This window comes from Coenobita brevimanus, chromosome 21 (genome assembly GCF_032717465.1).
Source record: "Coenobita brevimanus isolate Jiangsu-jjx chromosome 21, ASM3271746v2, whole genome shotgun sequence".
Lineage (NCBI taxonomy): Eukaryota > Metazoa > Arthropoda > Malacostraca > Decapoda > Coenobitidae > Coenobita > Coenobita brevimanus.
This window is the reverse complement of record NC_136974.1, coordinates 5123449-5147552: the sequence shown is the minus strand read 5'-3', so window position 1 is coordinate 5147552 and position 24104 is coordinate 5123449. Positions and strand designations below refer to the sequence as shown.

At 38.0% G+C, this 24104-nt stretch overlaps 1 protein-coding gene across 1 annotated transcript in view; it reads right to left on the bottom strand.

The window, feature by feature from the left end:
- Nucleotides 1-24104, bottom strand: part of LOC145392088 (mitogen-activated protein kinase kinase kinase 11-like) — a 393639-nt gene that overhangs the window by 66615 nt on the left and 302920 nt on the right. Inside the window, exons 9-11 of the mRNA XM_080266543.1 lie at nt 7244-7450; nt 1970-1996; nt 1401-1415 (exon numbers count right to left, since the gene is read on the bottom strand). Coding sequence (XP_080122669.1) covers nt 1401-1415; nt 1970-1996; nt 7244-7450 — 249 coding nt within the window. The remainder of the gene's footprint in view (nt 1-1400; nt 1416-1969; nt 1997-7243; nt 7451-24104) is intronic.

The window sequence follows — 24104 nt, the reverse complement described above, 5'->3', positions numbered from 1 at the left end:
GAACAAAAAAGTTTTACTCAACTGCATGTTACTCTGGGACTGAATGTATATGTAAACTAAAGTTCATCAATGGAAATGACAAAATATGTACTTAATACTACAAATTCTACTAGACAGTTGATACATTCCACAACTTACCTCTACCAATTTAACACAATAAAAGCAGGGATAACTGCAACATTACAAAGCAGCCAGGGAAGCTGGGACAGGGTGAGTCTAAACCTTCTTGATATTCAATGTCTGAACTGCCACACAAAAGTATAATACAAAAACAGAGTTGATCTGTAGCTTAACAAAAATGGGGAACAACTGAGTATGTCTAATTACATTAAAAAAAAAAAAAAAAAAAAAAAAAAAAAAAAGGTCCCCACAGACATCATATTATGACTGGATGAAAATCTACAACATATATAAACTGCACTACAGCAGGTTTGGAGTAGTGGGATCTCTGGCAACAACACACTCTGTTCGTACACAACTGGGCCATAAATAGTACTCATAAGCTCAATCTATACATCCAAAACACACTTGGGATTCTAATTCCAAGTGTACATAAAAATTTGCAATATCTGACAGTGACACAGGTACCTGCTATGCAATATCATTACGACACCACTGTAATCACATCACATTTTACACACTGCAATTTACACCAAGTCCAGTATACAGGAGAAATATGGATAAACATACTGGGTCACTTTTTTCTCTATGGGTGAAACTGAAATTAAAAATTAGCTGAAATCCAAAGTATAAAAAAAATATAAAAAATACATAATAATGCACATCAAAATTATTAAAGTAGCATAATGTAAGCAATTACAGCATACATTAAGTAAAAATAAAAATATGGACATTACTAAGGAGTATTCAATCGCTAAAATAAAAATATCAAAGCTTATATACTATAAGTTATATACAAAAATATATTCTGGGGCACGGGAGGGAGGGGGGCACAGCAAGCCACACGCATGTTATATACCGGTTACACTGAAGTACGCCCCCCACTCCTCCCCTCCGCTGAGCTCTGAAATGCCAGAATATACAGCTGCACAGGTGAGAGACAAGAACAGAGAAGATGGGAGGGGAGACATAGCAGCAGAGAGGAAAGTAGTTGAGAGACAAAAGCAAAAAGGATGGGAGGAGAGAGATAAGAACAGAAAGATGGGCAATAGACAAAAAGGAGGGCTGGTGAGACACAGGAGCAAAAATAAAGGTAAATGAGAGAGAAGGAGGGATCTGCACTCTTAAGCTGTTTTCTGCTCTTCTTCTTTCCTCATCCTTGGCTGAAAGGAAGTTGTAGTCATGGTTACACACGAAACAAAGATATGTTGTCCAGTAATAAGATGGTACAGTAGTTTGAAGATTTGCTTGGCTGCAAAAGGAACAGCTTAAAATGACACTCTCACTTGTGGAGTCTAGAAAGGCTTTGAACTACCAAGAGCAGGTCTTTGTCTGATCTGAAACCTTGGATACACCTTCCTTTCATCTAATGGTAAGGATGGAGTAGAGCACAAATTATGCAAACTGAATGATGAGTAGTGGGAGGGGGAATGTGTAGAAACATAAACAGCACGAGAAAAGTGGGATACAGTTGAAGAGACAGTAGTGAACTAAATGATGTTAGGAAGACAAAAGGAGAAGAAGAAAGCAACAGCAAGAAAAGATGAAGACAATGAAGAAAGGTTGCAATGGGAAGTGTGAGGAGACAAAGAATATATTGTAAATTCATAGACTACAAATTAATCACAGTAATATACACTAAACTTAATATTAGTTCAACTCCAAGCACAAACACAAGATATAGTGTAAATTATCTTCATGCTAAAATTCTGTTAAATAAGAAGGTATCATTTATGTTAAATAAATTAAGTTTTTAATACTTAAAATTAAGAATCACTAAGTATGCAAGAGATGTGAAGTGTGCAGTTGTGCCTTAATACAGTACTGTAACTGATAAATCATACAATACCTGGCATGTAATAGTATCCATTGCCGGCTTGCAAAAGAGAGGAGTCATCTTAATAATCATCTACAACATGCCTAAGGTTTACTGCATAACTAAGGTTAACCCCTGGGATCCAATGTTATATATATATTTTTTTCTTGCTACCTTCAAACAATTCTAACCAGCTTAGGAAAGATATTTAGTTATGAAGAGGTCCATGAAGGCTTCTGTATATCCAACCTCTACAGATAAAAAAATCTCTACTAAGCTTTATAAAATCATCTGGTTGTAGCAATAACTTAATATATAATACACCATAAGAACAAGGTAGTTAACATTTGTGTCTATCCCCACCTAATGGAACCTGTTCTCAAACTAACTAATGGGGGTACATCTTGTACTTCCTATCCAATGCTACAGTTCTAATTAAATACTATCAACTACATCTGAGCTTTATTAACAGTATAATAAGACTTTCCACTGCCAAATCTATAAGGTATTTTCCCTAAACTTATAATTTTCTCATAATTTTCTCTCATCCCTTCCTCCCTTCCATTATTAACAAACTGAGAATAAATTCTACCTCCTGTCTTGCCCTACACTTATTCTCCTCATTATTAATTTCTATATCCATTATTTCTTTTATATAATCCATCTACTTTCCCCTCCTGCTTTTTCTTGTCTTCTCTCATCCCCTGGATATGTCCTCTCTACTCAATTCAATTCTTTACCTCACATCTTTATCCTTCTTCTCCTCAATACTATTACAGCTTCCTTAGGCCACCACCTACGTGTTTGATTTCGCTGCTTTAAAACCTCAAACCTCTCAAACTTTTTTTTCTTTTTTTAAACTCCCTAAACCCTCACTACTTTACAGTATCTTATATCCATCTCACCTCGCAAAAAATTTATGGCACACAAATACAATCCCTCAAGATGAAACTTGTAATGAAAACAGTGGTGCCCCATCTAACAGCTCCAACATCCTAGGCCTCTCTCCTTGAACCTACTTAAGCCTCCCTCATTCTCAACTTCATTAACCATGTCAGTCCAATTACATTTTTTAGTCTAATTCTTGTTCTATACCAGATGATCTTATTCAGCTTGATAAGAGAACCCTGGTCATGACAGGGTTAATGAAAGCCATTTCTAACCCCCTCTATTAAAAAATGTCTCTTCAAGGCTACATCATCTGGTATTGGCAACAATAAACGGTGCTAGCCAAAAGTTTCCAAAATCTGACTAAAAGAAGGAAAAAAAAACTTACAAGTCCTAATCACCACTGTCCCCTTCAAAGTGGTCTCCTTTGGCATGCAGACATCAATCACACCGCTTCTCCCACAATCAGAACAAGTTCTGGAAGTCCTTGAGCATCAGCCTGTTCAAGACCTTCTGCAGTTCCCCTTGGATCTCCTCAATGGTGTCAAACCTTGGTCCTTTCAGTGGGAGTTTCATTTTTGGAAAGAGGAAAAAAATCATAGGAGGCCAAATCTGGTGAATAGAGGGGATGGGGGACAACCAGCATGTTTTTTTATGCAAAAACTGTTGGACAACAAGGGTTGTGTGCACAGGTGCATTGTCATGGTAAGGCATCCATTTGTTTGTGTGTCACTTTCTGGAAGTTTTCCCTCACATCCTCCCAGAGCCCACTCAAAATGTTGCAGTAGAACTTTGCATTGACAGTCTGTCCTTGAGGAATGAATTCCTTATGAACAATACCCTCCATGTTGAAGAAACAGATGAGCATTGACTTCACATTGCTCTTGACCGGACGTGCATTCTTTGATCAGGACGAAGCTGGACTCTTCCACTGCAATGATTGTTGTTTGGTTTCCTGGTCACCGTGGAAAGCAGTGATGGTTCAGACAGTGCATTTCCAGAGAAATGTATGAGACCTAGGGCAGCGAGGTCTTGCGTGAAAGTGTGAGAGAGTGTTTGCTTTGGCCACATGAAACCTCCACGCTACAAACGCCACACTTTTCAATGAAGGTCAGATTTTATGTTTTTTTGCACCTCCTATATTAAAATTTGAGTGTATATCATAAGCTCTACCACCACGAAGATGTCATGCAGTGAATTATGCATTATTATGGTTAATCTGTGTTGCATGTAGAAAATATTGCTATCAGAATTGAATGTTAAACTTTCTCATGTGAAATTTCAGGATACCCATCAATTCATTATATAGATTCCAGATGATTTGAAAAGTTTAGGAGGGGGATGGTTCTTCAGTGTCCAAACTACACTATGGCAACAATATGCATTAAACAAGTCTTAAGTCAGTCAGTCAGTAATAGGGAAATAAATAGATAAAACGAGAGATTAAGTTTCTTCTGCAATCAGAAACAGAGGCCTGGAAAGCGAGAAGAGAAGTCAGTAGTCCACAGAAAGAAAGAGAGAGAGAGAGAAAGAGAGAAAGAGAGAGAAATGAGGCCAATTATGCATCATATTAAAGCAGAAAGTAAAAGGCTAAGTTAATTTTCCATAATTCTGGTGAAGCTTATTTCAGTTTTAAAATATTATTTCTTAACAAATACATGTATGAAGAGGTTCACTTGGATTCTGTGGTTTAATTTTGTAATTCAGGTAAAATAAAATGTCTTTGAATTCATAAATATTTGTTCTTACCCATTCCAACTCACATAATTTTAAGAATGTGCCAAGTAATACATGTAGCTGAACCATCCCAACCTTCTGTCTGAACCATCACCACTGGCAAGGATGGTTCAGATGGTTTAAAAACCTGTTTCATTAACTATTGCTTGGGGACACTCACCATCCACTAGCTTGATGTAGTGCTGTTTTCAGGTGTCTGCCCTCTCCTCTCCTCCATCTTTCTTTCCTTCCATCCTCTTCTGTCTTTCTTCCCCTCATTCATTCCTTGTCCTTCTGCCTAGGGGTGACTTTACACTCCCTTTTCTGTCTTTCTTTCCTCCATTCTTTCCTCTTCCTTCTGCCTGTGGGTGACTCTACACTGAGTGACAACCCAAATGGTTTCCTGTAAACCAGGAAACCATTTACTATGCTATGTGGTAACCATATAACCAAATTATGGCACCTGGTGGTTTAGTGGGTAATTAAGGTGCTCCAATTGGATTGACCCAGTGAAGGTTTATATCCAAGAGGAGGTTGGGGTTATTGCTCACGTAATGCCACTCAAGGATGAGTGAGGCTGGTCACTCTCATCCTAATGTCAGGACCAACTTGCCCAGCCCCGGGCTCCTAAACTCTTCATGGGGCAATGTAGGATTGAATGATGGATGGAATGAACTGAAAAGAGCTACAGGTTTAAGATTATCAGGCCAAGGAACCAAATGATGAGGCAACATTTTAACATAAACAAAAAAAAAAAAAAAAGTGTCCGAACCATCAGTGCTCTCCCCTACCTGTAAACCCAGCGTTCATCACCAGTACTGAAACATGAGAGGAAGCTAGGGTCATTTCTGGCCACTTCCTTGGGCTCCATGCAGACCTCCATGTGATGCTGCTTTTGCTCATCAGTCAGGATCCACGAGGCAAACTTGGCAGTGATTCATCTCATGTCAAAGTCGCCAGAAAAAATGAGTTGGCAAGTTCCATACAATTGGTTAATAATGTCACAAACATCATGGATTGTCCTTCTGCGATCTTTGTGGATGGTTACATGAAGTTTGGCCACATTGTCAGAAGCTGAACTGGTGGAAGGGCGACCAGAACGTGCATCATCATCTATTGACGTTTGTCCGTTTTTAAAACGCTTAAACCAGTTCTAGGTTTCTGTAACCCCAAAAGCACTGTCACCAAATGCTTGTTTTAACGCTTTATGAGTTTCTGGTAGTGGATGTTGGAGTGGCCCTGGTGAGAGAGGATACTGTTTGGAAACTCCCTGTATTGTTGTTTGCAGATGATACTGTGTTGTTGAGTGAAGACGAAGGGGAGCTGCTTGGCTTGGTGGATGAGTTTGGGAGAGTGTGTAAGAAACGGAATCTAAAGGTGAATGTAGGGAAGAGTAAAGTGATGGTCTCTGAGAGAGGTGAAGTCAGTGAATGTACAGCGAGGTTGGATGGTGAGGAATTGGAAAACGTGAGTATGTTTAAGTACTTGGGTAGTGTGATGAGTAAGGATGGAGGTTTGGAGGGTGAAGTGCTTGAAAGGGCACAGCAGGGAAGAAAGGTTGCTGGTTCTTTGAAAGCAGTGATAAGAAACAGGGAAGTGAGCATGGAAGTGAAAAAGTTACTACATGACAGTATTGTGATACCAACTCTAACATATGGAAGTGAAGCTTGGACATTGTTGGAAGGACACAAGTCAAGAGTGAGAGCAGTGGAAATGAGTTATTTAAGAGGAGCCTGTGGAGTCACATGGAGAGACAGGCTGACGAATGTGGTGTGGATGTGGATGTGATAGGAAGCGTTATGAGGAACACACTGAGGTGGTTTGGCCATGTGGAGAGGATGGAGGGTGAAAGACTGACGAAGAGAGTGTATGTGAGTGAGGTGAAGGCTGAGGATGAGATGGAGGGATGGGGTGGAGAGGTATATGAGAGAAGGGGGTGTGAATTGGGAGCAGGGCAGTGAAATGGTGGGGGACAGGGCGACTTGGAGGCGATTTGTTTGTGGCCACCCCAAACGGGATTGAGGCATCTGGCAATAGATAGATAGATAGATAGATGAGTTTCTGTCATATTCTTCCCGAGTTTCACACAAAACTTGATGCACACATGTTGCTCTTTCACATCCTCCATTTTTGAGATCACAAAATTCGCAAACTAACCCAAACACAATGATAAAAACATACACACATGCAGCAAACACACTCACGCTGCACGATGCCACTTGACACACAAACAAAGGATGCATGCATTGCCACCTAGCATCCATACATTGTATGACAAGCAGTTTCCACCCAGTTTTCAAATTCTGGAACTTTTGGATAGCACATCGTACATTAACGAGTACAGTATGTCAATGTCATTCAGAGGCTAAGGCTAAGCTCCTTGTGTTCCCAATAGTATAAAATAACTCTCCTTCACCATCTGGGAGTCTAACTTTAATCTCCCTCAAGGCTATTCTTCTTCACTATCCAGGAACCCTACCTTAATCTCCTTAAAGATACTGCTCTCTCTAATCATACATGAGTCCTACTCCAATCTCCCTAAAGACTATATTCTGCCTTGCCATCCAGGAACCCTGCTCTCATCTCCCTAAAGACTTTGCTCTTGTTAACCATCCAGGAGTCCTAGTCTAACCTCCCTGAAGATTCTACTCTATTCTACTCTCACCATCCTGGAGCCCTACTCTAATCTCCCTACAGACTCACCAATATCAGGTCCATAGGCTGTGATCTGGTTGAGTCCAGTCATGGTTGCAGTATACGGTAGAGGCCTAAGTGGCTTCTCCAGGTTTGGTGCAGACTTACTCCATCGCTTGTGGTTGTCGTGGGGGTGAGGCGGGATGATGTGGCCACGCTCCTTCTGGTGGGCAGTGCTCGGACCCCAGGTCTTCCCCTTCACACCGTCCGCAGGTACTGTAGGGACACCGGGGAACTTCAGTTAAGTACGACATGATAGGATCTTGTCAGATGAGGTATATTTAGGATGCTAAGGCTGGTCTGGGCTAAGTTAGATGAGATAATAGTAAGAACACTTGGTTATCTTATGTTAATCTACAGTAATACAACTGATCTCTCTACATGGAGGGAAAAAAAAAAATGAATACATAAAGTCTAGATCAGGTCAGTGTAAGGAATGATAAGTTTGATAATGTTATGTAAAATAATAGTAAATAAAACAGTTTGGGTCAGGTAAGGCTAAGTTAGTTTCAGTCTGACAAGGCTGGGCTTGTCTAAACATAGTAGACTGTACTTGGTTTAAGATCATGACTGAGGCTAATATTGAATAATCAACTCATGTTAACACTAAGCTTGCAAATGTGATTGATATCCTATTAAGTTATTCAATAAAAGGTTAAGTTAGATTAGTTAAATTTTTTGTCATTAACATCTGTTTGCCCAAAATATAATGGATAATAGTACTATAACTTGGGTTTTGGGGTTATGATGAGAAGTGAACAAGGAATACATCAACTTAAATTAGACATGTACTACTTTTCATGAGGACAGGAAAAGTTGCTGCTGAATATTAGGTAACTTACTTTACTTTCTCTAACTTTAAATATTCAAGAATGCTTACACATTCCAGAAACTTGCCAATTACTTTCTCAAGACTCACTTCCATTATAAATTCAGGTGCAGTTTGTTAATGCTTAAACAATACTTTTAATTCCACAAAAACTTACAAAAAGTAACAATACAATACCACATTAAATTTTTAAACTGAAATGCTGTACTGTACTTTCAAATTTGATGTTTCATTTAAGGAAATGAATTTTACACATTTTAACCCCTTCAATTTGATGGTTTTTATATTTCATTTTTGCTATCTCCAGACAATTTATCCATCTTATGACAGAGCTTTTGAACTGGGGGGATTTTATACAGCCTGTATTAATCCCTTCACAATATAATTTTCTCCCTAAGCTGAATAAAATCATCTGAAGGCACCAAGAATAAAATAAAGAACAGAAATACATCCTTGGATTGATAGGGTTAACCCATTATGATCAGACTTCATTACATGTCCCACCCAACACCACACTGAGCCATAGGTACTGTCATAATATATGTTTCCCATAACCTCTTATCTGACCCCTGGCTGAAGCGAGGTCATGGCCACCTGTTGTTGGTAACTCAAGGCTTTATTAGACTGCAGCCTGAAGCTAATCTTCTTCTGCAGTCCATCATCCTTCTTTTGTGGCACTGGAAGGAGACTGAGGGACTTATACAACAGGACAGCTCTACTAACCAGTCATATCGATGCCACCATATGAAGGCAACCTTCTCCAGCACCAGACTGCAGGAGTAACGGTGTCAATCATGAACTGTTCCTTTGCCTTCTAGTAAAGCTTCAAACTACCAACTTAATACTGGACAACAGGGCTTCATTAGCTGTGAAATCCCAGCTATGACTTCCCTCTAGCCAGGGGGTAGATTAGAGGCTGAGCAGAGACTATGACACATGACTGCACAATAAATGGGTGTGTACAAAGAACAAATATACAAAAATTAAACGTGTGCCCAACTCTGTCATGTGGCCATATTTTCGTCAGTTGAGGGGGCTTTCCAGGACTTCTCCTTAACTATTTATTATGCATATCCGACTATTATTCTTTTGTCAGTTATTTATATTGATACAGATTGCATAACAAACAAGGTTGTATTAACATACTGATACAGAAATTAACTGTTAAGGAAGAGATTCTAGGGAGTCTCCTTAACCCTGTGAGTCCTGGGACATCTTTCATTTTGTTCTTGCTATATTTTACTATTTTATTCAGCTTTGGACAGACTTATCAAACTAAGAAAGCTAGATATATGTGGCCTTAACAATCTCCTTCACTACAAGAGGCTTTCCTAAGTCGAATAAAATTGTCTGGCAGCAGCTGGGGGGAAAAAGAAAAGTCACCTACATTCAAGGGGTTAACTGATGAAAATATGGCCCTTGGTGCAGGACTAGGGAGGGAGAAATGCAGCAAGGGTCCTCACTGTTCTCAGCACTAGACTAAACACTACAGTCCAAAATAAATTATTTTGGCCACTGAAAAAAACACTATTGTTCTAAGTTCAGTACCACTAAAAGTGCATTCTTTACCTCCATGCTCAGCTTACACAAAACAAAGAGAAGAGTACAGTACACTGTGTTCAAATCAACAGCTAGAAACAGAGTACAAACAATAAGCTTCATAAGGTCTCACTTCTGTGATGATCCTCAGGGTGTTTAAAGCAACAGTGAATTAAAACAATGAAGAGTACAAATGTGTGGAAAACTGAACTGAGTGAAATGAACAAGCACCTAAAAACTTGTTATGCAACTGTTGAGTCTTAAACAGCAAATATCTAAAGTGTACTTATTAATTTCAAACATATTATTAAAAACTATTGATTCACACAGAAGAAACTATACAGATCTGCAGTGTTTCATCTATACATGGGTATTTCAGTACTGTACTATACTTGTGATGAACCATGCTTAAGTGATACCAGAAAGTGTATGATGGATAAGAGGGGACAGTAAGCCTCCATCTATGTTATCCAAGGCTGATTCAGCTACCATGCATCAAACATGTGGACAGGAGGGGGGTATGCTGTAAACATTTTGCTTCAAATACTGTTATAACATGTACACATTGCAACTAACTAGTATGTATCAAAGAACCCCCTCCCCCTTATTTAATATGTATCTGACTGACTGATCATGGACTTGATAGTTCATTCCCTGAAGCCCAGTAGTCCTACACGCCACACACCTTCACAAGTCGTGACTTCAGTGATACTACCCACCATCCATATTGAATAACTGCTAGGGGTGTTTCACATAGGACTGATGTGATGGTACAACAAGGACAGCTATTAAAATAAAGTCAGTAGGTCTTGCAGAAGATCAGTAAAGTATGCTTCAACAGAATTCCCACCATTAGACTATTTTTTTCTGCCCCAGCCTAAGACCATGAATTTCTATCCTTTGAGTAAATACATAAACTTCCCCCCTTCATCACCATCATTTGCTGAAGGACAAGCCATTACTAGTCATTTATAGTAAAGGGAGAGATTCTGAAACATTAACAGTACATTTTGTTAGGTAGGAGTAGTTGAGCCATAAATCAGTGCCAGATACATGAGCTTACAGTTTATTGCAGTCTGTGTAAAGATCACACACTGGTACTATATTCTGGCACATGTTGTGTAAACATCTAAAGATGACTAACCAAGCTAGCATGTGTAAGTCTTTTCATTTGATGACAACTCTCCATATGTTGTAACCTTAGCCACTTCCCTACTCCACCCCTTAACCCCAGGGTTTTCAAGCAGGACCTTGTCCCATGTCTTCCTCAATCTGCCTCTGGGCATTCTTCTATCCAGATTCATATCTGTCTCTCCCCTATCAGTCACCCTCCCCTTTCCTCTCAGCATGTCCAAATCATCTAAACTGGCTGGTTTGCATCAATTTTCTAATAGCTCCTTTGTCAAAACTCTATCGCAACACACTGTTTTTAGTTTTTGTCCAACAGTAAGGGGTAATTTGGTACAGAATTTAAGTTACTTTGTTGTCATTTAAGATGATCTGGTGTATAAAACACTCCTCTAGGTACAAGACCCTGAGAACACTTTACCTATGGCAGCTATTAGAAGTTAAGATATATCTCCACCCCTAATATCTTAGACTGTGTCAGAGTTGGGGCTCAGAAGTATTTTACTGAAGAACACTGGTTGCCATCAACTAAAGTTGCCCTTTATTTGGGATAGGCAGGCTGTCCCCTCATATAATTATACATTCTTTGGTGATACTGGTACAGCAAATCACAGGAAGGAAGAACAGTCTCATAATGAGCACAAGTCATCTGGGTACTGCACAAGGTAAGCAGTTTTAAACTTCTCATATTGTAACATGATACAGTATATAGGTACCGTAATCAATGCTACAGTTCCTTGTAGTCTCCATTACTCAGAACATGCTTAATCCTCTAATGGAAGAAGCTTCCCTTTTCTGAATATAACTCTCAGACAAGGAGAAAAAAAAAAAAAAAAAAAAAGTGTTCAAGTGTTTCAGCCATCCTCAAGAAACAGCTGAAAAAGGCTTTAATCCTCTATGGGTGGGATGCTAAGTGTCTTGGCTACCATTCATGGGTTACATGACAGCATGTAAAAAAAAAAATAAATAAATAAATAAATAATAATAATAATAATTACTATTATCATCTAACTTACATGGGGTTTAAAGATCCAGAGCAGTTCTCAGATCTCATTGGAGACTTGAAGAATGAGAAAAAAAAAAAAAAAAATGCAACCAGTGTAATCTAAAATCTCAGATGTGGAGTGGCTGCATCCCCATGCGAATACAAAGAGAGGATTTCCAACTTTCCACTCCTGCCCTGTCTGGCTGTCTTTATGACACAGGCAATGTACAGCTATCTCTTGTAATAAATCATTACTTCATATGACTAACTCAATAAAAATATTTTCTATTACAGGTACACTACACAATGATAATGACTGAATAGGATAATACTGTAAATGTCAGATAATTCGTAAGGAGCATTTGTATACATCAACTGTAACAAATGATGGCAACCCTCCCCCCCTTAACCCTTTTGTTTCACTGACTTCTCATTCATTTAAAGGTATCAAAATGTTTATGTACACTATCTTAAATATAACATATAAATAACTGCTGCTTAAATGCTGGTGCATAATGAGTCAGTGGGTGATTTGCATTTCATGACACTATTTTGTCACAATCATACAAAGTACCAGAATCAAAGAAAGATTCTGCTGCAAAATTATTGTACATATTGAAAAAAAAAAAAAAAAATGCTGTGCCATAAATGAATATTAGATAGTGCAATGCAGCTCAAACAACTGGTAATTGCAGCCTCAGAAAGCAAATACAGTACAACCTCCCAAATCTGAACATCCTGTTTCCAAAAACCTTCACTTTCCAAAATGCAACTGGAGTGTTGATATCATCTGTCCTCACACAATCAATGTATTTTTGAAGACTAAGTCAAATTTGTGGAGAAGTATAACAACAGATACACTAATACAGGTTACAGTAAAATCCCTGTGATATGGATATGCAATTTTCCAAAAATACCGATTCTTTAAATGAATCCAAAATATATAAACTTAAATAGGGAAAAACCTGTTGAATCTGACAGTATTTATTTGCAGAGTTCAGCTGCTACTCACGCTAACATTAGCAGCACTACCTGGTGGATAATGCCAATGTCGCTTTAGGTCAGTGAACTAAGCCCAGTGCGTTCATAATTCACGTGAAATACCTCTGGAGTTAGTTAACTTCTGGAGACAGGCAGTTTTTCCTCCATTATTTTGCATGTGCTTATTTGAATCCTCATTCTATCATGGCTCCCCCCAAAATACGACCTCTGGATTCACCATCAACATGTAATTCGTGGAATCGATTTACTTAAATGAAGGAAAGATGACTAGCCAAGTCAACTGAGGTTGGCCCAGTGTAGGCTTGTGAGGCATTGGTAACAAAGTGGCAGTGTTTGAATTCATGAGTTCAGTTACTGTTTATGTACACAATGCAATGTATTCTGCTGTATTTGATGATTACAATGTTGCCCAGTACTGCAACTGCTTGTTTTGTGCTAATGTCAGATCAACATCACCAACATTCTTTAGTGTATGTAATATAGTAATAAGTAATAATAATAATTAGTAAACAGAGCAGTGGTGATCATTCACTTGGAACAATGATTAGCTGTTATTACATCAGATTTCATAAAACTTTTTGATCATACAAAATCATTTTAAAGTACTTTTATCTTACTCAGTAAAGCTACCATTCATTTGGAACGATGATCATCAGACATCATATTCATAAAACTTTTTGATCAAACAAAATCATTTTAAAGTGCTCTTATCTTACTCAGTAAAGCTACCAAACATTTTACAACTAACCCAAAGTGAATAATAATGGAAAAATGAGACAACCATATTTTTTACAGGAATTCACCAATGTGAAGATTTGTTTAACTGTAAGAACTACCAAGACTTTGGGAGAAAAAAGTCATAAAAAAGTGATGATAATTACCACATTTAAGTAATGTTCAGTATATCATATTTTGGTCATTTACAAAACAGTACATTATTCAAAGAGTTCATATACAGAATCTGCTTTTTGAGCGGTACCACACATGGTTGTTATATACAGTAGGTATCAGTTACCTTATTTTTTTCATCCCAGTTTATAAATGTACCAATTACAAGTGGACAACTGCAGTAGGCCAGTTGTCAAGTCCTAAGCCAGTAGAAATGTTTAATTTTGACTATGAGGATAATAAGGACAGAATTTTCTATCCTAAACTACAAGGATAAGACAAAGAGAGTATTCTAATTCTCCGAAAAAGCTGATTTCACTAAAAGAGTGTGGTCACAAACCATTCTGAAGAATCAGTATTCTGCTGTATTTCACTGCATTTACTGTTCATGGTACCAGACCATTTTTTACATGATTTTCTTATTATTATGATTCTACTTTCCAAAATATTCTATTTTACATTAAGCCTTTCATCCAAATCATTTTGATTTTCAGAGTTTGAACTGAGACATGTTTAACCCGTACAATCCAGCCGTCAGCATGGTGCCGACAGTAAAAAAAAAAGTCTCACTTAATCCCTCCAACGTGATGGTGTCAACAGCAAAATTCGACTCCTGTAGCGTCTCAAATTGCTTCAGTCTAGCAAATTTTTTTGCTAAGGAGTACCTTAATGTATTGGCAACACTGTGCCCAAGCACCTGTAGCACTGAGTTTGGTTCTGGGTGGGTGGATAACATCAGTTGGCCACTGTGTCATAGCGTCAGGATGTCACATAAAAGTGTCTGGGATTGGGTGGGTATAAAATTGAAAAAATGCCTGGGATGGTACGGGTTAAACTGAACATCATTACCAGCTGGAGATCTGCTTTAACACAAATGGGGTTCATGTATCTTTTTTTTTTTTTTTTTTAAAGGAAGAAGGAACTAAAGGCCACGAGCCTGCCATAGTGGTGGAGGGATGCAAGCAGACAGTTCAGTGGAGCAGTGACTACTGAAGTACCAACAGAAAAGAGATGAAGATGCAACAGAGCAGCAAAGAGACAGAGGTCGAATGGAGACAGTAAGAGGAGGACAGTTAATGAGACAAAAAAAACTTTGACTCCATCTTGTTGAGAAGAGCTGTACGTGGGGAGCCTCCCTACACGTGAGTGTTGTACTCTACATAGGGGCAAATAAACTAATACCATTAAAATGTTTGTAGTGTGTAGCTTGTATTTCTGCTCACTGCAGTAATTCTATGGACACAGCAACATAGCATAATGAAATGCTGATCAATCAATAATTCCACGTGCACCAGTCCTGAGGTAGTAACTACCACGATCATTTAAATTTTAAGTTCATAAAAGTTTACAGAAACACATAACTTGGAAGCCTATAAAATATTTAGGAAGTTGTTTTATACAGTGTATAGTTGCTTAAATTTTTCCAGTATCTATAACCGATTTCTGGTTGTACTACCATGAAATGTAGTCAGCATTTCTGCATCCCTGTATAAATGGTAAATTCTGATGCCCAAGACTATCAAAGCCCAACACATACAGTAACAGGAAGGTAAACAGACCAGTTCATGTATATACATTGTTTTTTTGCTAAACTATAACTAGAAACTGTACCAGGGAGTTCTGAATAATTTTGTGTCATCGCTTTTCTATCATAGACTGTAGGACTATCAGTAAAATAATGAACTTCAACACTGAAAACTAGTCAGAAAGAGTCATGGAAACTGGTGATGCACATTAAAACATAAAAATATAAACATATTAACTGGTTTTTCTTCTCCATGGCCATGCATAATGGTGCACTTAAGTAAGCGTACCTGTAATGTAAACCACAAACATAAGGAAAAAATACAGCATGCAATTCAGGTATGTACCAAATCAGTGCACTGACAATGATAAAGTAATAATAAACACAAAACATGTATAAAACTGCCATGACCATGCATCACTAAAGCAAAACCGTCACCTCCTAGACTTACTTTGATACTTTAACATATTACAAAGTACACTAGGGTGGCAGGAGAGGTAGTCTAGTGAGCATACTATACATGGGGGAGAGAAAACAAGAGGGTTAGAATGCATATGCACCACTGCTGGGGAGTACAAGAAGAAGGGATAAGAGGTGGGAAGGGTAGGAAGGAATGAGACCAGTGAGGAATGGAGGAATGAGGAGGAGGAGGAGCCAGGGGAATGAGGAGGAGGAGTAGGGAAGTCAGAGAGTACAGTCAAACATAAGTTCTAGTAATACACTACTAATACTTCACACTTGCATGGCCATTAATTTCCTCCCTGATATATCAGAGTGTCATCTATGAGTGCAGAAATATATAAAATCTTTCTCAGCTTAGGAATGTTCATCAGCAGAGTGTAAAGAGGAGCAGTAATGGGGTATTTAGTGAACTAATGTTGTTGACCATACACAGGGAGTAAGGTAAGGTTTACAAGTTGCAGAAGATGATACGTGATGGTGACAGGAAACCTAAGGAAGAGGAAGATGGAATGGATGTGTGAGGATGTGATGGAATACAGGGACAGAATGGGAAAAGAAGATTTCCAAGACTGGAAGGGTTGCAGAATACAAAAACAGGAACTTTGAGGAAACTGTACAGATATTGGGAGAAAGAGACAGGAGGGTAACAGGTGAAAAGATACATGGGACAATTTCTTGGATGGAATATGATGAAAAACAAGGATATGCATCAAGTAAAGTTCAGGGAAATTGGGATGAATGATAGCAAATGTATCCTGCTGCTTCTGAGATGTCTGTGTATAAAAATAAAGAATGGTGTTAGATATGCATTCCTGATAGTGAGGGTGGGTATGGTTTATCAATAACTGAGAACTGGAGACCAGAGCCCTAATATGAATAGCTAATCAAATCTCTAGTAACTGAGCTACAAAATGTCTTAGCTTTAATAATTTTACAAAATAACAAATGAACTACATTAAAGCAATCTCAATTCAGTTCTCAAACCCTCCAATGACTGTTGTGAAATTTATCACTGTAATATGCAATAATACAGTCAGCTCTCCATATAGAAGCATTTACATTATGTACATAATATCCACTCAAACAGTAGAAGGGCTGACTGGAACCAAATATGAAGACATTAAAGGTTATAATTAATGATACCAACAAGATCCAACACACAAAAACAATCCAAATAGAGTACAATGAAATACGTGTTAACATGGGTGCTCAGGTTGACTTCTGCAGGTTAGAAGAGTTGACAGCCATGACATTATGCTCCTTCAGCACACCTCTTCATCAATCCTTAGCACCTATCTCGATATCACTACCCAACCTATTTATGCATCAAAATCTGTTGTTGTGTAGTTGTGGTGTCGTGCTTCTCAAATACTTTGTGCATTAAAAAAAAAAGTCTTTGGACAAACTCCATTATCATATTACCATTGAGGCATCCAAGTCTACAACAACAGTTGACAATTCTACACAATAAATTGAAAGCATTAGAATGTTTTGGTTATTTGTATTTTAGATTCTACTCTTCTCACTATTTTTACTTTAAATAAATGAATTACAGATATTTATTTATTTATTTTTGTATCAATATTTGGGAATGGATGAAACTCTGTTCCTGAGGTCTAACAATCTTCGTATGCATAGCTAACAGATGGCATCACATGTCTTAACACATTGCCACTTCAGTTCTAATACCCACCATATATACTGAACATGTTACAACTTACTCATTCAGAATTGGTGTCATGGTATTGGTATCAGTGTTTTTATAACATACTGGTGGGTCTTGCAGATGATTTGTAGGACTGTTTATATGAATTTCAAATTCCTAGACTGTTAATTACTCCATCCTGGGATGTATCATGCATTCTTTGCATAGCATTTCTTCATGACCAGCATTATTTTCTGGTATTAATTTCTTGTTACATATCAGCAATCAAGATGAGATGGAAATTTTGGGCCAATTTAAAATGAGTGGAGTACATTTGGCATGCAAAAACACACTGTTGAAAAGTAAAAGAATGATAGAATTTACAACAAGCATATCACTGTGTCTGGATCATTTACAGGTATTCCTTGATGCCAAAGCCACAACTAATATACGTATTTAAAGGAGGGGATATGAGTGGAGTTGCAAAGCAGCAGAACTCCTGGAGTCAGCTGATATAAACAGGATCAGAGTGGCCTTGTGTGTCACTTTTTACTTCAGTTCATAAGACCCTACTAAGATTAATAAGTTAAAAGGAAGAAAATGGTTGGAAGAAGCATGGAATGCAATCTGAGACGTGGCATACTTTCAGGAACTTGAGGGATACTTTGTGAAACTTTTGATACTCTCAAATTTTGTACAATAAACTAGCAATTCAGACTTTAGTTAGCAGTCTGGTAACTATGGAAAACTCTCTGTGTGGTGGGAGGGTAACATGGTATATCATGGCAAATCTGGTGCTCCAGATGGTTGGCTGCGAGTAAACAGCCATTCTATATGCAAAAACTCAATGTAATTTACATGGTCACAACAAGGTATCAGAACAACAAGTTCTGAGAGAGCTGACTGTATTTTCATCATTGCACAAAAGCTATTACTCTCTTATGTTGAAGACAGTTTTTCCTCTCTCTCTTGCTGAAATGAACATCATGTATACAAACTCAGTTTGAAAACACCTGGGGGGAAAAAAAAAAAAAAAGGTACCTTATTCTGGTGTAGTCAAGGCACTAGTGACCAGCATCTCATCCATACAACGTGGTTACTGTTTGTGTAATCAGATGTATCCATTAATAATATGTTCTTGGTGTACCAAACAATTACTATTACAGCACTGATATGGTGACCAGCAAATACATGTATGTTTTACAGCCAGTACAGTTACATCGCCAAATCATCATCATTATTACCAAAGACTTTACAAATGTCAATAAATAACGTAGCATATCACTGATACAGTGGCTAGTATATACCTACATGCATTAACGCCATGAACATTACCATGTCTGGGATCGTTTTAAACGAAACTTATTCAACATGATATAAAGTTGATATATGACATTTCAGTATTTATTACAATGGTACTTGTTTCTAGCAATATCACTGCTACCTGACAGAAAACTAATGAGCTGGCATCATCTTTAAGCCAAAGATTGCCACCTGTCACTAACTGACAGAGTAGAATGACTTTCATCTCTGATAATGCACCATAACACATGTGAAAATATTTGAGATACTGCATTGGTTTCATATTTTGCAAATAAAGCAATCTATTAAGTGACTACCAAATAGTATTCATATTAAAACTGACACCATACATGTCCAGCTTTTCCTGATATTAAGACACAGCACGGCAAAACCATATGACGACAGAAACTTGTATCGGTACTATATTATAGTCATATGCTAACAGGCAAAAGCATTTCCTGACATTATTTATGAATACATCTGCATGTTAATGTGACAGGATACTGACTACATACTGAAAAAAAAACAATAATGTATTATACAGTAGGAACAGACAAACTAATGAAAAATATACATTGCAATGAAAATCACTGACCTACAATTGACTATAAAAATCTTTAGTAATCTTCCAAATTATGGGTCACCTCTACTACTCTACCTTCTACAATATTATAAAAACTCGACATATTCTGCACCTGACTATGCCCTGCATACTGAACAGTGATTAAATGTTTTCACCAATATTCCTTAAAGCCAGCATACACATAATTCCATGAAAATAATTCCATGATATTATCCATAAGCAGTCACATGAGAAATTTAGAAAAAAAGGGCAGATATGCAGAAAATTGATAAGAGGTGCATCGAAAGCCAACAGCCATATGTCAGTGTAAAGAGCTGTTAGAAATTATATGGAGGGGCATGCTGTAATAGGGGGAAGAAAAAAGGTAAGAAAATGAAGACACACAGGATAAAGAAGGCAAACAGGTAATTGATGGAGGGAGGCAGATAAAAATAAGAAAATTATGAGAAAAGAGGAAATGAGGAAAGAGGAAGAAGGGATAAGAAGAGGTAAGTGAAAAAAGAAAAATCAAGAAATGGGTGGGGAAATTATATATAAAAAGATTTTAAAACGGAAACGGCAAAGGAAGACTGGGTAGTGAAAAAAGAATTGGGAGGGAAGTGGAGGAAGGAAGATAAGAAAATGAAACCTGGAGTATGAGGAGGGTAGGAAAGATATGAGGAAGGAATGGAGGGGAAATGAAGATGGAAAATGACAACTGTAGGAACTGAGGGACAAAGTAGACTGGTTATTGGACCGTACAATGAAGGGAAAGGAAAGGAAGAAATGAAAATTAAAAAGAAAGGAAGGAAGCTTCCTACAAGAAAATACAAAATTAAACAGAAGAGAAGGAAGCTTCCTACAAGAAAATACAAATGAGCACTTAAAAAAAAAAAAAAAAAAAAAAAAAAAAAAGAGCAGGGGGGTGGGGCAAGACAAGGTAAAGAAAAAGTTGAGGACCTGAGAAAAGAGATGGAGGGAGGAAGGATGAGGAGAGGAGAGGCAGATTGGCAGTGAGTGAAATGAGTCTAGATAAAAAAGGTAGCATCATGCCAAGCTGACAGAGATCTACGGGTCATTCAAAAAATGTATGATTCTCTCACTAGTATGACTTTGAAACATATGAGTGGCACAACTATACAAATATGAAATCTGTTTTGTGTAACTTTGCCTAATAGGTTCCAACTCTCTTAAATTTGTACTTGTATACTGCTTGTGTCATTTTTTAATGACCCACTGTAAAGGAGGAACAGATTCACAAGAAATTATTTGTCGATAGTCAATGAGAGAATAATCCTTTAGGATGAAATACCAAACATGAGATGAAATGGATGTGTGAAAAAGTAGGAGGTAAAGTAGTTATCCTTCCTTGTATATAAAGTTTTTACTGCTTACTAAAATCTAGAATAAAAACTGGACATAAAAATTTTTTTACCACAAGCCAAGTTCTGTGGCTTGACTACAGTATTAATCTAACACAATGCCTAGAGACTCAAAAGACCTTCTAGACTATACAGGTAAGTATGGTGGACATACAGAAACAGAAGTATTATCTGTTAGGTTGTTTTCAAAGAAAGTGAGGTGTTAGAAAGCTGAAATGGCAAACAAAGATCTTTCTGATGCCAAAGAAAAATCCTGCATCAGAATGACGGACAAATTAGTAAGGGAAAATTATTAAAACCATATTATATATATATATATATATATATATATATATATATATATATATATATATATCACTTGGAGAATACAATTAGCAACATACAACAAAAACAATTATTTTCATAGAGTTGCTTCAGTGTCTGTGATTCTCGTGTGTCTCTGAATTTTAAGTTGGCATGAAGTGTTCATTAGAATTAGAGAGAGATTAAGAAGACTAATGCTATATAGCCAATAATCTAGCAAAAACTATGACAAGAAATGAACACACACTGCTTGCAGCTAAATGTGAAGTAAAGTGTGACTGACTACTATTAAGAGTGGAAGTGGCATTATATAAACTATTATGGATTTTTAATTAGGGACAATATTTTTAACTATAAAACTAGAGATCAGTGTTTCCATATCACTAAGACCATCTACTGTTGAGCAATGTATGCAGCTGGTGTAATCAGTCAACACAACTGAAATGCATGCCACACATCAGTCACTACATTAAATATGTTACTAATTTGCAAGTACTGGTAAATAACTAATTTTTGCCAATTGTTATAATAAAACAGACTTAAAACCATCAATTTAAATCAACAATATTTATCTTGCAATGTCACACAGTACTACCCCACAGGCATACCATGTGTAGTTTGTCATGTGTTGACAGGGTCCACCAATTACAGTATTTGAAACGTCCAAAATGCATACAAAGTTCGATCACAAACTGACAGTGGTAGTTAAATGGAAATACTGTGGGCTGATTAGCTACCCAAATCTCTAAAAAACTAGAACACATTTCTTGCAACTAACTGAGAAGGGAAAAATGGGGCGGACTATGATAAACTGTAGTGACCGACTGAGTGATAGGTGGACTCACTTGTTCTGAGGTAGGGGGGAGGGGGGGACCGGGGGGCAAGGTAACAATTTGTCCCCAACAGCCACTTCAAGTGTTGTATTACTGGAGGGGGGAAAGGGGCAGGTGGGGGAATGGGGGGGGGGAGAAAAGAAGGGGAGGAGCTGAATGACTGATTAGAGTTTGCAGATGCTACAGATGTTACAGTTTCCACCACTACTGTACACTTTTGTACACCAACAATTTTGGATATAATGTATCATACAACAATTAAATTAAATGAGTTCTGTTTGTGCTACATATTTATAAAAATTTTAATAAGTGGCTACCAATGCCTAATACTATTTTAAATATTGTAAACCTACTTTATTCTGACAGCCACAGTACACTGCAACTCTGAACATCAGTAAAAATTACAAAATGAAAACACTAGGCTCAAATTGAGTACTGTACTGTGTGCATGCATTATAAGTCAATCAGTATAAACACATTTAAGAAATCTGGTCACCACAGCTGTAAATAAAACTGATATAACTCATCAGAAAATAAAAATGTTGAAGAAAAATCTTTGTGGAGAATTTTTCACAGTTGCTACATCACTTTGCTCTTTGGCTTGGTATACTGGATTTCAAATACTGTATATTTTAATATGAAGACTGATAAATCATAAATTATGCATTAGAGACAGTATTCCTTTAAAACCACTTTCAGTCAACTGAAATTGATATCTACCAGTATTCTCGGCATATTTAATTCCATTAGCCATAATTTTTACTAAGGCTCACCTGTGTGCCCAACTTACAGATAATTAACCCAAAATTTAAGGGAACTAATTTCACAAGTCAGTCATATATTGCACCACAATGTTCACATCGAATACATATTAATGTAAAACTGCACATTCCACAATCTCATATAAAACAAATGTTCACAGATATCAGAAGAAGGACACCTCCAGATGAGCCTGGGGCCACAACAAAACCACCACCACCACCACCACCACTACTAGAAATATATTTAGGCACACATTTTAAATATCAATCCTTATTTCATCATCTTCATCATGTGGGGGCAAACATAGCATAGCGCATACCCTCATTCACCCACCGACTCCATCCATGGGGGTCTCTTTGTGTAGCCCTCCAGGAGGGACTTATCTCTCTACAGAAGCAATCAACCTGCACCAGCCATAAGTTCTGTGGCCTTCCCCTTGATCTCCTCCACCCAGTGTTAACTCTATCATAGATTACCCAGTGAGGAGAATCAACTTCAGGAAAAGAGGCCCTATGGCCACATAACTGGAACTGGCAGTGACGTATTATGTGCGGCAAGTAACAGGCCCCATTTCAGTCACATGGAGTAGTCGCTCATTTGTATCAGTGATGTCCCATAAGCCTGTAAAGGCACTTAGTACCGGAGAAGCCAATTTGCTGTTTCAAGTCACTGTTTACTGTCCATGCCTCTCATCCACAGAGTAAGACAGGAAGCACCAGTGCCTTGAAGATGAGAATTTTTATCTTCCTACACAAATATCAACAATGCCAAATACTCTACTTGAGTGAATTAATGTCCCCGTGGGCCAGACTGATGCAACAAGAAATCTCATCACCTGACCTACCATTATTATGACTACATTACCAAGATAAGTGAATCTTTCCTAGACTTCCACATTCTCATCACATGCTTGGACTGACTGAACTGCTTCATTCAACATGTCACCAAATGCCTGGACCTTGGTCTTGGCCCAAGAGACCTTGACCTGTAATCTCAATGGCTTCGCATTCTCATGAAATTCCTCAAGGGCACTCAGTAGTACATCCAGTGACTCCACCAGGATAACTGCACCATTGGCAAAGTCAAGGTCAGTAACCTTGAAATTGCTAACTGATATTCCACAGCGGCTTTGACTCACTGCCCAGCCAAGTACCCAATCCATGCATGTGTTGAAAAGTGTGTGAGCAAGGACATCCCTGTCTTACACCCTGTACTTACTAAAGAGAAGTAGGTTGGTCCCCCCTCCACATCTGACAGCACTCACAGTGTTTGAATACTGGCCAGCAATCAGTTGAATTATCTCTGCGGGGATCCAACAGAGCCACAGGAGTTCCAATACCCCTAATACCTCCTGATTTACAGAGTCAATCCACATAAGCTTCAAGCAGACCTTGTCAATACTCAAGATGGCGGGCTAGGATCCACTCAACTGTAGGCTTCTTGGGCATGAATCAAGACTGCTCAGGCCTCTAAAACTTTGGCAAATGGTCCTGGATATGCATCAGGAAAATGTAAGAACCTTGCCTGGTACACTGAGCACTGTAATATCACAGTAGTTATTACAGTCACAACAGTCTCACCTTCCTTTACAGATAAGGGTGACCAAACCCCTGTTCACTCAGGAGGAATACCAGTCTGCCAGATGGTTTCTATAATTGCATGTAATGCCCTGGTCATGTTTCACCCCAGATTTGATCAATTCTGCACGGATGCCACAACACCA